The 15,758-nt window shown below is 39.8% G+C and overlaps 1 protein-coding gene across 4 annotated transcripts in view; it reads right to left on the bottom strand.

The window, feature by feature from the left end:
- Taf1 (TATA-box binding protein associated factor 1) overlaps positions 1-15,758 on the bottom strand; it is an 82,177-nt gene that overhangs the window by 19,054 nt on the left and 47,365 nt on the right. For all 4 annotated transcript variants that reach the window (XM_050119652.1, XM_050119651.1, XM_050119650.1 and 1 more), the window contains 5 exons: positions 13,158-13,280; positions 10,988-11,080; positions 10,819-10,903; positions 2,548-2,615; positions 2,158-2,274 (listed from right to left, as the gene is read on the bottom strand). In XM_050119652.1, coding sequence (XP_049975609.1) covers positions 2,158-2,274; positions 2,548-2,615; positions 10,819-10,903; positions 10,988-11,080; positions 13,158-13,280 — 486 coding nt within the window. The remainder of the gene's footprint in view (positions 1-2,157; positions 2,275-2,547; positions 2,616-10,818; positions 10,904-10,987; positions 11,081-13,157; positions 13,281-15,758) is intronic.

Below are 15,758 nucleotides of genomic sequence, written 5' to 3' on the forward strand. Positions count from 1 at the left end.
GGGGGAAAGGGATATCTGTGAGTTCAAGGCCAGCCTGGATTACAGAGCAAGTTCCTGGACAGGCTCCAAAGTTACACTGCCTCAAGATACAAATAAATAAATAAATAAATAAATAAATAAATAAATAAATAAGATTTTGAGAAACTGCAAATGAATAATTCTAAAGTACTGAGCTCAATGCAAGCTCGGTAGAAATAGCCAGATGCAAATACATTATTGATTGCCACCGTCTGAAAGTTAAAAATAACATGATTACCTCCATGCTTCTATACTATCACAACTGTATTATGACAGATTAATCTTACACAGACACTTTTTTTTATTTTTTCCTTTGGCTTTTCGACACAAGGTTTGCCTATGTAGCTTTGAAGCCTGTCTTGGAACTTGCTCTGTAGACCAGGCTGGCCTCGAACTCACAGAGATCCGCCTGCCTCTTCCTCCCAAGTGCTGGGATTAAAGGTGTATGTTACCACAGCCTGGCCAGACACTTTCTAATAATCTTTTGATTTTATATAGTAATGAGTAAGGGTGGTCACACATGAGGCTTTTCTTTAAGTTAATAGGCAATGACTGGGCTATCTTAAAACGTATACACATAAATGAAGGGAATGATGAGAGTATTAACTGAAAAGAACGGAGCAGTACTATCCATCTCATACTCTCCCTCCATAGTCACTAAGTATACCAAAACAGCTATTGCTCAGGAAGGACAAGGCTTTGATTCACCAATGGTCTAAGCTTATGACTCTCCGAGACCTGAGAAAAGCACATGCTACTTAGTGGTTATTCTTCTGGAAAATGATGGCTAATACCCAAGATTTAACTTACCAGAAAGTACCTTGTGGAAACTGTGAGTCTATTAGCAAACAAGGCCTTCCTGGGCAACATCACTCACCCAAGCCCCCTTGACCCAATCTGCCCATACAACTCCAAGAGCCTTTCCTTGTTCTGGACCTTGAAGAAGTATCTGAGGGTTCTTTATACCTGGCCCCTCAGTAACCTAGGTTTTGGAATGAAAGAGAGAGTAAAAGATAGATAGAGAAAGTGTACGAATGAGACACAGAGACAGCAAAAAATCCAACAGAGATCATCTATGCTGCATTTAAATTTAGAGTGAAACCTGATAGAATGAAAAATAATCCTATGAGAATTGGAAGAAATTCTGCATTAGAGTATTTGGTCAAATTTGAAAGAGCCTCTAGGAACTTTACAAAACAACAATAACAATAAATAAAAACCCTTTCATACAAGGAAGGAAACAAATATTTACTGAATTCCTATCATGTGCCATGCAAACTAATCATTTAATGTTGGAAAGCACATCTTAGAGAGAAATGGGAATAGAAATGTTAATTTCCGAGAAATGGGAATAGAAATGTTAATTTCCCAATACCACAAAACTAGACAGAAGCAGAGTTAAGACTCATACCCAGGCCTGTTTTACATCAAATCTTATGTCCTTTTCCACTCTAACAGTGTCTCCAATAAAGAAACCAAGAATCTGTTAATACTGCATTTAAAGTCTGTTCTTCAAATATGCCAGCTTTCTCAGACTATAATACAGAGGAAATACTCAAAAGGTTTATTCAGACCAAAAAAAAAAAAAACTAAACATTTCTTATTTACCCTGCTTTCTAGTATTCTAATATATAAACTTAAAATATAAATATAAAAGTCTTCATTTAGTAGGAAAAGGAATTAACCCCAGAAATTGAGAGATGTGAGTTACACTGATATACCTCTAAGGTAACAGGTATTCAGATATCTAGAAGGTATAAGAACAATGTGGCCCTCATCTGTAACTGAGCAATCTATATTCTAGGGATGTTTTAGAACCCCCAAATTTACTGACAAGAGAACTGGAGACCTAGAAGATGCCTCTGGCTATAGTAGTCAGGAATCTGGCATTCTCATACACTGTCTATAAACAACCACCCCACTCATTCATCCCATAGTTGCCTCTTCTGGATTTAACAAGGCCACGAAGATACATGGCCCTCACTCACCTTAGCCTTTGAGAAGACAAGAAAGCACACGAAAGGCATATGAAGAGGAAGGACAGAGAAGAACGGTATCTCAGTAAACACATCTGTTAATATGCTCCCAATTTCCCAAATCATAAGAAAACTCTAATAAATTCCTAATCCTTGGGCTCACCTGAGGTGTGTAAGGTCCTGGAGTCATTGGGTCCAGGCTTTCTAATTCTGCTTCCTCCAGAGCTGCTTCTTTAGCTGTACAAATATCTTTCTCAAGTTGAGTCAAATGTTCATCATACTGAGAAACAAATAAAATTAATGAATTTATCCAACATTTAGGTACTGGGCAGGCAAAAATAAACAAAACACGTACACAATCCCTGTCTTCACAGTGTTTCTATTCTAACAACAGAACACAGCTGATAACCTAAACAAAGCAGAGAAAGAAATGATGGAATGAGAATAGAAGACAGAATATGACATTTGAAAGAAAACAGGGTAGTTAGGAAAGCTTCAAACTCAAGGACACAATAGAAAGGTTTCACGGAGCTAGATCTTCTTAACCACCTACCTCTGTTAATGTCTGGTAACAAACATTCACAATCTCCTGAGCAGTCTTAGTATACTGACTCTCAGACCCTATGAAAGAAGTAAAATGTAACTTCAAAATTTTTATATTTCTTCAACACACTGATTTAATACATACTGCTGTTTATTCATTTATTTAAAACACCGCTAAAATTTGTTTATATTTTTCAAGGCAGGGTTTCTTTGTGTAACCTTGGCTGTCCAGGAAGGAGCTTTGTATACCAAGTTGGCCTTTAACTCACTGAGATCTGCCTGCCTCTGCTTTCTGAGTGCTGGGATTGAAGGTGTGCACTACCACCACCCAGCTAAAATTTATGTTGTTATTTTATGTATGTGGGAGTTTTGCTTATGTGTATTTCTGTACATTATATGCATGCCTGGTACCCAAAGAGGCTGTCAGACTGGAGTCACACATGGTTTGGGGCTGCTATGTATGTGCTGGGAAGTTAAACCAGGGCGTCTGGAAGAGTAGCCAGTGCTGTTAATCACTGAACAATCTCTCCAGCCTCATATATTGAAATTTAAAAACATGAATTTTACACTTTGCTATCCAATAGTATATAATTATTTAAGATCCAGAAAAACCTATGTTTAATCTTTAACTTGGACCTTTCTTCTACTCTCTTTTTTCGTTTTCTTTTTTTCTTTTGGCTTTTAGAGATATGGTTTCTCTTTGTAACAGTCTAGGCTGTCCTGGAACTCACTTTGTAGACCAGGCTGGCCTCGAACTCACAGGGATCCACCTGCCTCTGCCTCCCAAGTGCTGGGATTAAAGGCGTGCGCCACCACTGCCCGGTGAGCATTTGGTTTTATAGAGGATCCCTGTACATTTTTCAACACTCACATGGATTCACAACCATCTGTAACTCCAATTCCAGAAGATCCAACACCCTCTTTTAACCTCCTTGGGTACCAGGCATGTATATGGTGCAGAGAAATATATTTGATCAAAATATTCATATCCGCTGGGCAATGGTGGGACACACCTTTAATCCCAGCACTCAGGAGGCAGAGGTAGGAAGATCTCTGAGTTTGAAACCAGCCTGGTCTACAGAGTTCCAGGACAGCCATAACTGTGATATAGAGAAACCCTGTCCCGAAAAAAATCAAACCAAACAAACAAAATACCAAACAAAAACAAAATAACACTTAATCCTAGCACTTGAGGGGGCAGAGGCAGGTGGATCTCTGTGAGTTTGAGACCAGCCTGGTCTACAGAAGCTAGTTCCAAGACAGGCTCCAAAGCAACAGAGAAAACCTGTCTTGAAAAACCAAACCAACCAAGCAAAAAAAAAGTCCTTTTCAAATAAAATACATCTCAAGTATATACTATCTACTCTTTAAATATGTGAAATGGAGCCAGGCATGATAGTGCGTGCATGCCTGTATCCCAGTGGTAGAGAGGTTAAGGCAGTAGATCATGAACTCAAGGCTCAATCAGTGATGAAACACTAACTGCCAAACCCAACTCCTGAGTCTTTACCTTAGAAGCCCTCTTACACTTGATAGTTCTATCACTCTACACCTCACTTTCTAGGCACTGTGCCTCCATCTTTGACCCTTTGGTCTTTCTAATATTTATTTTATGATGTCAGAGAGATGGCTCAGCAGTCAAGAACACTGGCTGTTCTTGCAGAGGACCAGCAACCACACGGCAGCTAGTAACTTTCTTTCCAGTTCCAAAGAATCTGATGTCCTCTTCTGGCCTTTGTAGATACTACATGCATGGTAAATAGACAAGCAGGCATAAACTTTTTATTTTTATTTTTTATTTATTTTTTTTCGAGACAGGGTTTCTCCGTAGCTTTTGGTTCCTGTCCTGGAACTAGCTCTTGTAGACCAGGCTGGCCTCGAACTCACAGAGATTCGCCTGCCTCTGCCTTCCAAGTGCTGGGATTAAAGGCGTGTGCCACCACCGCCGGGCGACACATGCTTTTAATCCTTGCATGGGATGGGGGAAGGGGCCCACAGAGACAGGTGGGTCTCTGTGAGTTCGAGTCCAGCCTGGTCTATAGAGTGAGTTCCAGGACTGCCAGAGCAATTACACGGAGAAACCATGTCTTGAAACAAAACAACAAAACAAAATGGATTCTGATGTTAGGAATTACTTTCCTGATGAGATATCAACTCTATATTACCACTAGGTCATTTAGTCATTTGCTACTACCTCCTAAATATAACATTAGCCACCCATTGAAAGGAGTTATACACAGTCCCAGGTTTGGGCATATAATCTCCCTTAAATTTTTCCAGCCATATTATAATCCGGTATGATGGGATTTATCTCTGTCATAACACAGGGAAGAGAATCCATATCAGCGCAGTCATTTTCTGGCTCCACTAGTCTCAACATTGTGCAAGGTAATTAGGAGCCGGCTGTTCATGTGTTGCATAACTGAGATGGTTAGGGCCGTGAGTCATGCCGGCAGCAGCGTTTCCTTTAGTGCAGCGTCTTTCAGCCACAGGACGAGCCTTTGTTTTTTCCTACTATGTGGAAGGAATTGAAAACTGGTTGTGTTCAGCGAGACCGGTTTTAACCCAGGCTTTTTCAGACCCAGGCCAGCTGGCCTTGGTGAGTTCCCGATAGGACATCCCCATTGTCTCAGTGTGTGGGTGCACCTCTCGCGGTCCTGAGTTCCTTGCTCATGCTCTCTCTCCTGGTGCTCCTGATTTGGACCTTGAGATTTCAGTCCGGTGCTCCAATGAGGACTACTGANGAAGCAGGTGAATATGAGTTTGACGCCAGCCTGGCCTACAAGAGCTAGTTCCAGGACAGGCTCCAAAACTAGAGAGACCCTGTCTCGAAAAACCAAACACCCCCCCCCCCCCAAAAAAAAACATTTTTAGCATGTGAACGAAGACACAGATCTTGCTTTAAAACAGAGTCATCAAGAAAGAGATGGTAGGAGCTGGAGAGATGGTTCAGCAGTTAAGAGCACTGACTGCTCTTCCAGAGGTCCTGAGTTCAATTCCCAGCAACCACATGATGGCTCACAATCACCTGTTATAAGATCTGGTGCCCTCTTCTGGCCTGTAAGCATATAGGCAGACAGGATACTGTACATACGTAATAAATAAATCTTAAGAAAAGATTTTTCTTAAAAAGACTGGTGAGGGAGGGGGAGAGGAGTAGGGGGAGGGGGAGAGGAGGGGGGGGAGAGGGAGAGGGGAGGCAATGGGAGGCTGGGAGGAGGCAGAAATTTTTTTTCAATAAAAAAAATAAAAAAAGATGGTAGTTAAAGTTTATGAGTAAGAATATTCAGCAAAGAAGACTGAAAAGGAGGAGGACAGTTGTCATCACAATACAGTTTCAAGAAGTAACTCTAACTCTTAGACAGATAGCTCAGTGGTTAAGAGTACTGCCTGCTTGTCTAAAGGTCCTGAGTTCAATTCCCAACAACCACACAGTGGCTTACAACCATTTGTAATAAGATCTGGTGCTTTCTTCTGGCCTGCAGGCATGCATGTAGGCAGTATACTGTATACACAATAAACAAACAAACAAACAAACAAAGAAGAGCACTGGCTGCTTTCATAGAGGTCCCAAGTTAAATTTCCAGTACCCACATGGTGGCTCACAACCATCCATAAAGAGATCAGATGCCCTCTTCTGGCATAAATGTATACATGCAGATGGAGCACTCAGACACAAAATACATCTTTAAAATAAATTATTTATTTAAAGATTAATAAAGAAATCTTTAAAAAGCCATATTGGTGAGCTGGAGAGATGACTCAGAGGTTAAAATCACTGACTGCTGGCTGCTTTTCCGGAGGTACTGAGTTCAATCACTAGGAACTCACAACCACCTATAATGAGATCTGCTCTCTTCTGGTGAATAGGCACACATACAGACATAAAACGGTATACATAATAAATCTTAAAAAAAAAGAGGCCATAATGGGATAAAAAGGTGGGTGCAGTGGCATACAACTGTATAATCCCAGCACTAGGAAAGTTGAGGAAGAGAGCCAAGTTTGAGGCTAACCTGAGCAAAACCATCTCAAAAACAAAACAAAAAGCTCTAAGTGAAATACTAATGGGAAAGATGGAAGAGATATTATATATTTAAAGAAATCTGGTTATCATTAAAAAGAATGAAAAATTAAAATTCTATGGAAATAGTTTTATACATATAATGTGGTATTGTATATGAAGGATCTCTCTCTCTCTCTATCTCTTTGAGACAGGGCTTCTCTGTAGCTTTGGAACTAGCGCTTGTAGATTAGGCTGGCTTTGAACTCACAGAGATCCATCCGCCTCTGTCTCCTGAGTACTAGGATTAAAGGAGTACACTACCACCGCCTGACTTTCTTTTTTTAAAATTTTATTTATTTATATTTTATATATGAGTGCTAAGCCAGAAGAGGGTATTCCACTACCGATGGTTGTGAGCCACCATGTGGGTGCTGGGAATTGAACTCAGGACCTCTGGAAAGCAGTCAGCGCTCTTAACCACTGAGCCACCTCTCCAGACCCATGAAGGGCTTAAAATTAAATGAAAAATTAAAATAAGAGTGAACCTGTGGACCCAGTTACTGGGAAACACAAGCAGAAGGACCACTCAAGAGTTGCAGGCTAGTCTAGGCAACACAGTAGTAAGAGCCTCCTCTCATCTAAAAAAATAGTTTTAATATATAAGTCCTAAAATAAAAATCACTGCAAGCTTCATGTCAGATAGCCAAATATATTCCATTTATAACCCATAATATTGTCTTTTTGCTTTTGAGGGAGAGTCACTATAAATCTTGGCTGGCCTGGAACTCTCTATGTAAAACTCAGAGAGACCTGTGATCTGACTGCCTCTGCTCCCTGAGTGCTAGAAATAAAGGTGTGAGTCACAATTGGCCCACAAGTTTCCTTAATGTCTCATTTAAAAGACAGACAGACAGACAGACAGATACACCCCTCTACCTATCTGGTTCATAAGTATGAAGGTATCAATTTTACTTTCTTACTTTGTATATAATCTGCCCAACTTTTTCATTCTTATTGCTTCTTTTTGCTCTGTTTTGCCTTTTGGAGACAAGGTCTTTATTCAGAGCCCTGGCTATCCTTCAACTCAGAGATCTGCCTGCCACTGCCCCATTTACTAGGATTAAAGGTACCTGCATCCATGTCAGGCCTTCTTGCTGCTTTTTAACTGCTCAGGCTGTTAGGTTTTTAGTTTTTGCTTTTTTTAAAAGATTTATTTATTATATATAATGTTTTGCCTGCACATGCCTTCGGGCCAGAAGAGGGCGCCAGATTTCATTACAGATGGTTGTCAACCACCATGTGGGTGCTGGAAATTGAACTCAGGACGCCTGGAAGAGCAGCCAGTGCTCTTAACCATTGAGTGATCTCTCCAGCTCCCAGGTGGTTAGGTTTTGTTTGTTTTTCAACATGGCTATTGTTAGTTTCTTTACTGGTCTCCTAATAATGGAGGAGGTGAATAACTTCCTAAATGGTATTTACTAAAATTATATCCCTCTCCCCTTCTACTGGTTTAGTGTGACTTACTGGACCTTTCACAATTTGGGTCTTACCTCCCTTATCTCATTTTATATTTTTAAAGGTTTATTTATTTTTATTTATTTATACAGTGTTCTGTCTGCACCAGATCTCATTACCACTTGTGATAATACTTGTGAGCCACCATGTGGTTGCTGGGAAATGAACTCAGGACTTCTGGAAGAACAACCAGTGCTCTTAACCTTTGAGCCCTGTCTCATTTTATAACCAAACCTAGCCACTACTCTATACTCATTTTTTAAGTATTTATTTATTTATTTATTATGTATACAAGTGTATGCCTGAAGGCCAGAAGAGGGCACCAGACCTCATTACAGATGGCTGTGAACCACCATGTGGTTGCTGGGAATTGAACTCAGGACCTTTGGAAGAGCAGGCAATGCTCTTACCCTCTGAGCCATCTCTCCAGCCCCTATATTCATTTTTTTTTAAAGACAGGGTTTCTCTGTAGCTTTGGAGGCTGTCCTGGAACTAGCTCTTGTAGACCAGGCTGGCCTCGAACTCACAGATAACTGCCTGCCTCTGCCTCCCAAGTGGATTAAATGCATGCACCACCACCACCCGGCTACTACCCTATATTCAAAACAAACTTGTTTGTACTCCCCCATCCAAAGTACTTCCATGTATTTTTTGCATTTGGTCCTCTATCTCATCCTTCTCTTCTTGATTATCTGTTCAGCATAGTAGTGTTTAGTAATTAACTACAATAGTCAACATGTGTTTTTATTTTCCTTTTTTTTTTCTTTTTTGGTTTTTTGAGACAGGGTTTCCCTGTAGCTTTGGAGCCTGTCCTGGAACTCATCAACATTTCTCAACTCAGTTCAAGCTAGGAGGTAGTGATACACACCTTTAATCCCACCTAGCACTTGTGTGTTCCAAGATAGCCAGAGCTAAACAATGAAACCCTGTCTCGAAAAATCACCCCCCCCCCCAAAAAAAAGCCTCAGTTCAAAAATAAGTTCCCAATGCTGGAATGATAACTCAAGTGGTTCAGAGCATTTGCTGCTCTTGCAGACTTGAGTTCAGTTCCCAGCAACCATGCTGGGCAATTCACAACCAATTATAACTCCAGCTCCACAAGATCTCATACTCTCCCCTGGCCTTCACAGGCATCTGCACTCACATGTGTAAATCCACACATACATATAATTAAAAATACGTCTTAAAAACGGTTTATCGAAATTTTTTTGACTGAGTATAATGGCATGTGTCTTTAATACTAGCAGAGGCAGAACAGTCTCTGTGAGCTCTACATAGTGAGATCCAGGCTAGCCAGGGCTACGTAGTTGAGATTCTGTATCAAAAGAAAATTACTGAACCATACGTGGTTCTACACAAACTTGGGGGGGAGGAGGGGGCAGAAAGATGAATCCAAGGTCATCTTCAGGTATATATCAAGTTCAAGACCAGCCTAGGATATATGAGACCATAAAAACAACAAAAACTGGGCCTGAGAGATGGCTCAGAGATTAAGAGCACTGGCTGCTCTTCCAGAGGTCCTGAGTTCAATTTCCAGCAACCACATGGTGGCTCACAACCATCTATAGTGAGATCTGGTGCCCTCTTCTGGTATGTAGGTAGAATACTGTACATAAAAAAATAAATAAATCTATCTTAAAAAAAAAAACCACACACAACAAAAACTCTTTTACTAGTTCATGAAGCCTTTCCTAACCCATAGATTAGAGTATTTTTTCTCTCTAATGTACTTTGTATATCCTTTCATTATAGCTTTGTCAAGCTGCAATTTGTTTGTTTATATCAACTGGAGAACGAAGTGCTAGAGCAGAGGCGATCCTTCCTATCCAGATGAAGCAGCTAGCAAAGACGCTATCACACATTATTCCATCAATTCAGGTGCTAAATTCCACACACCAAAGTTTGCTGTGGTCTATGGCCAGCTATACATTTCAGCTTCAGCTCCATGTAACTTTTCAAATCTTATAGAAACATAGTGATGACTCAAAGGACAAGGAATATCCATTTGATTTTTATTCATACCTCATTTTTTCTATGCTTTACATAATTTCTAAAGTAAGGACAAATGGTTTTCTGTGATTAGAAGTTTAATAGTGATTCTTACAAAACACACACTAAAATATATACTTATTCAAAAAAAATGAACTGGGCAGTGGTGGCTCATGCCAGCACTAGGGAGGCAGAGGCAGGGAGATCTCTGAGTTCAAGGCCAGCCTGGTCTACAGAGCAAGTTCTAAGGATACACAGAGAAACACTGACTTGAACCATTTCCCAAACCCCCAAACCAACCAACCAACCAACCAACCAACCAACCAACCAAACCAACAACTGAGCAGAGTAAATAGTTCAGTGTCAATCTCTGGAACCCATATGGCAGAAGCAGAGAAATAAATCTCCAAGTTGTCCTCTAACCTCCAAAAGCATAATAGAACACCCCCCCTTACAACATACATATAACTGTAAAAACAAAATTTTAAAAAGTGAACTGTTACTTGATTTAGCTATCACTGTGTTCAAAGCTGCTTAAGCAGCTTTTTTTTTTTTTTCAAGACGGGGTTTCTCTGTGTAACAGCCTTGGCTGTCCTGGAACTTGTTCTGTAGACCAGGCTGGCCTCAAGCTCAGAGATCCACCTGCCTCTGCCTCCCAAGTGCTGGGATTAAAGGCGTGTGCCACCACCTCCCAGAGCCCTTAAAATTAATTAACACAAATTAATGTTAGATAGAAAAGACTGTTCAATGAGGAAAAAAATAAATACTCACCATTGTACTTAACACTGTTGGCCAGAATAAGGTTTACATCATCTAGGAAGCTCTCTCGACTCTGGTATTTGTGCTTGGAGATATTCTATGACAAAAACAATCAGGCATTCAGCTGTATATACAAAAACATTTGACTATAAAAAGCCACTGATTATAAAAAATCATTCACCTTACGTATAGTCTCCAAATCCATCGGACTGACAATGACTTTATAATAATCTGGAACAAACTTCTTATTAACTGGGTGATGAAATGGCCAAGACTAGTAAAAAGAAGGCATGGGCAGTTAAATGAAAACCACTATTTATATCAGAGAGCCCCAATTTCCACTGAGTTACAAATATTTCTGATAAAAGCTATAGACTCCACAAAAATACACAAGCTCACGGAAAATTCTCTGTAATTTAAGGGTCTGACTAAGGATTCTTACACCCTGATTTTTATTTATTTATTTTCTTTTTTTTAAATATTTATTTATTTATTTATTTATTTATTATGTATACAATATTCTGTCTGTGTGTATGTCTGCAGGCCAGAAGAGGGCAACAGACCTCATTACAGGTGGTTGTGAGCCACCATGTGGTTGCCGGGAACTGAACTCAGGACCTTTGGAAGAGCAGGCAATGCTCTTAACCACTGAGCCATCTCTCTCCAGCACCGTTAGTTTTTCAAGACAGGGTTTCTCTGTAGCTTTGAAGCCTATCCTGAAACTAGCTCTTGTAGACCAAGCTGACCTCGAACTCAAATCTGCCTGCCTCTGCCTCCCAAGTGCTGGGATTAAAGGCGTGTGCCACCACCACCCAGCCACCCTGATTTTTAAAGAAGACTCCCTCTTCTAAACCTACAACTAAATTATTTTTTGCATTAAAGACTAAGTTCTGCAAAAATAAAATTCCTTATTCCATAGTTTCATCTCAAAATTTTATAACACTGCACACATAGAACATTATGATTTTTTTTTTGATTTTTTGAGACAGGGTTTCTCCGTAGCTTTTGGAGCCTGTCCTGAAACTAGCTCTTGTAGACCAGGCTGGTCTCGAACTCACAGAGATCCGCCTGCCTCTGCCTCCTGAGTGCTGGGATTAAAGGCATGCGCCACCACTGCCCGGCTGAACATTATGATTATATGCAACAGAAAATTTAATTCAGAATTTTGGGGGTACCAACATAATAAAATGGTCTGTAGAACTAATATGATAGATGATAGCTTTGGCATAAAAAGTTGGAACAAAAAGGGGGAAAAAGAAAGCAAACACTGAGTAATTATTGATGTATTTTGTTATTTTTTATTTATTATGTATACAATATTCTGTCTGTGTGTATGCCTGAAGGCCAGAAGAGGGCACCATACCTCATTACAGATGGTTATGAGCCACCACGCGGTTGCTGGGAATTGAACTCAGAACCTTTAGGAGGGGTAAGCAGTGCTCTTAACCGCTGAGCCATCTCTTCAGCCCTATTGAAGTGTTTTTTATGGACAGCAAAATGGCTCGGTGGATAGAGGTGTTTACCAATAAGCCCAATGATCTGAGTTTAATTCCAGGATCCACAGAATAGAAAGAAGTTCCAATTCTCTGAGTTTTTTATTTCCTTTTTTTTTTTTCTCCCATGATAGGGTTTCTCTGGCTGGTGGAACTCATTCTGTAGACCAGGCTGGCCTCAAACTAACAGAAATATGCCTGCCTCTGACTCCTAAGTGCTTTGCTTTGGTTTTTTTTTTTTTTAAGATAGGTTCCACTTGCTTTCTGCCTCCCAAGTGCTAGAATGAAAAGCTGTGCCACCACACCTAGCCAAGTTGTTTCGGGCACACACAAACCATGGCTTATACCTTCTCCCCCCCCCCCACATGCACAAATAAATAAATTTAATTCAAAATGTTATTTGTATAGGAGCATTTCTAAATCAAGAACCTACTATTAGTTGACAGCTCTTCTCTCTCAGGCTATTTGAGAGCAAATACTAAGTGCTAACAAATACTAAGTGCTAACAATAGAAAGTAAGAACCTCTTAATATTCAAAGATACTTGGCATCTTTGCTTTCAACAATGAATTCATACAGAAAAAGGTTAGTATTTAAAATTACATCCCAGTTCCTATGGGCATAAGTACTACACAGAATTTGTTTTGTTTTGTTTTTCAAGACAGGGATTCTCTGTAGCTTTGGAGCCTGTCCTGGAACACACTTTGTAGACCAGGCTTCTGCCTCCTATGTGCTGGGATTAAAGGCGTGTACCACCACTGCCTAGCTACAATTTCTTAATACACACATGCTTACCTCTATACACTTCTTTCCATCCCCTAGTACTATCCTCACAATATTTGGCATAAAAAGTACTTACATCTGGAACTGCCATCATTTTCTGAGTGACAATGTTATCCAGAATAAAAGAAAACGCTACTTGGTCATCATCATCAAGTAAGGGGTTGATAGCTTTCTCTAAACGTGCCAACTTATCTTCTTTCTGAAATAAAGCAAAGCAAAATGAAGGCAGTTTTCCTGAAGTGTGATCACCACAGAAAAGCTAAAGATAATTTAAAGTTCAGTTAGCTGCTTATGACTTTAGTTCTCCAAAATTTACCTCTGAATTATCTACTATTCAGTTTTAGGACAATCTAGATAAATAATACTTTAGCTAAAGGAACAATACAAAGGGACTTGTCAGAAAATCCCTTAAGTGTTCTTTTTGTTTGTTTGTTTGTTTGTCTGAAACAGGGTTTCTCTGTATAATATAGCTCTGGCTGTACTGGAACTCACTCTGTTGACCAGGCTGGCCTTGAACTCAAGAGACCCACCTGCCTCCCACACCAGGCTCCCTTAAGCATTCTAATCTCATTCTTTTTTTTCCTATACTTCATTATTTATTTATTCATTTATTTTTATTCATTTTACATATCAACCACAATTCCCCCTCCCAACCCTCTTCCTGTACCCCACAGCTCCTCCCTAATCCCCCCCTTATCCACTCCTCTGAAAGGGTAAGGCCTCCCATGGGGAGTCAATAAAGTTTGGCATAACATCATACTCTTATATAGCACCAAGAATAGAAAGCTCAAGACATAACTAGTTTAGTTACAACAACAAAAACATCTTTGGCAAATTAGGCTTTAATAACGTTATCTTTTCTATAAAATGAATGTTGAGACTACAGAACATCAATACCATCAGTTAATTACTCTTTTTATTTGTTTTTCTAATAAGGCATGTATCCTTCGTATCCCAGGTGGGCTTCACATCCCGTATACAACCCAGCTTGATTAGCGACTTGTACAAAGGAAACTGTTTTTTTCTCTGAAACAGGGTTTCTCTGTATAACAGCCCTAGCTGTCCTGGAACTAACTCTGTAGCCAAGGCAGGCCTCGAACTCAGAGATATCCACCTGCCTCTGCCTCCCAAGTGGTGGGATTAAAGGCACATGCCACCACCACCTGGCTGTACAAAGAAAACTTAATCCAACAAATTCATTTCAGTCTATGCACTATGAAAATCTGTGTTCTCATCGCCTGTATCCTCAATCCTTAGTTTTGTTAGTCCCCTTTTTTGAGACAGGGTCTAAGTCACAGGCTAACCTTGAACTTGATATGTTGCCACAAATTATCTCAAATTTCTGATTTCTTACCTCTACCTCCCTTGTGTACCAATATTGGATCCCTACATTGGTTATAGGACTTTAGCCTTCTAATAGATACAAAGAGGAATGTAATTGGTAGGTGTTTTTGTTTTAATTTTGAAACAGAGTCTCAACATATATCCTAGGCTGACCTGTAACTTTTGGTCATCTTGCCTCTGAAACCCAAGTGCTGCCATTACAGGTATGTATTACTAGGCTCAGTTAATTGTGACTTAAACATGTAATTTGTGTCAATTAAGTTGAGAAAATTCTCCATGTTTATTAGTCATGTTCTCTTGTAAAATATCTATGTTGAGTATCAGCTTCATTATTATCTGTGCTTTTATAAACTTATAAGGTACCATAATCTTCTTTGGTAAAAATAGCGGTATATGGGGCTGGAGAGATGGTTCAGTGGTTAAGAACACTGACTGGTCTTCCAGAGGACCCAGGTTCAATTCCTAGCAACCACACTGAAGCTCACAAATGTCTGTAACTCTGGTTCTAGAGGACTCAATATCCTCACACAGATATACAAGTAGGTAATACACCAATGAACATTTAAAAAAGGAAAGAGTAGGGGTTTACAGAAGGACTGAGGCTGTAACTCAGTGGTTGAGTGCTTACTTAAAAAGGCAAGACCCTGAGTTCAGTTTCTAGCACAAAAAGGAAAGGGGGGAAAAAGCCCAAAATATTGAAAATTACTTTTTAAAAATTAAACTGTTCCAGGGATGGAGAGATGGCTTAGCAGTTAAGAGCACTGACAATTCTTCCAAAGGACCTGGGTTCAATTCCTAGCATCCACATGGCAGCTAACAGCTGTCTGTAACTCCAAGACCTGACAAACATGCAGGCAAAACACCAATGCACATAAAATAAAAATAAATTAATTATTGAAAAAATTTAACTGTCTCTAGGCCTAGTGGCTCAGACAGACCTATAATCCTAGAACTCAGGAGGCTGAGGGTGAAGGAACAACATGAATTTAAGGCCAACCTATTAGATATAGTAAGTTCCAAGCCAGCCTGAGCTAGATAAGGCACTATCTCAAAAAGATTTTTTTTTCAATATGCCTCCCTGGTACAGCAATGAGTTGTAATGTGAGCTATATATAGGAGATTTATCTCCTGAAAAGCCATTTTCTGCCATCCTTTCTAAAGTTACATAGATTCGGGATCTTAATCCCAGCATGATTCCAGAGCAAGCAATTTTCCTCTTTGGACTTGACTTTCCCATCTACAGGAGATAGCGTCTATATAATTTCTAAATCCCTATCTGTCAGATGTATCAAAGATCTGTCATTCCCTCAGATATGGTTCTTTCTGTTAAATA

Source organism: Alexandromys fortis, unplaced genomic scaffold, assembly GCF_014885135.2.
Source record: "Alexandromys fortis isolate MF-2015 unplaced genomic scaffold, M_Fortis_MF-2015_v1.1 scaffold_155, whole genome shotgun sequence".
NCBI lineage: Eukaryota > Metazoa > Chordata > Mammalia > Rodentia > Cricetidae > Alexandromys > Alexandromys fortis.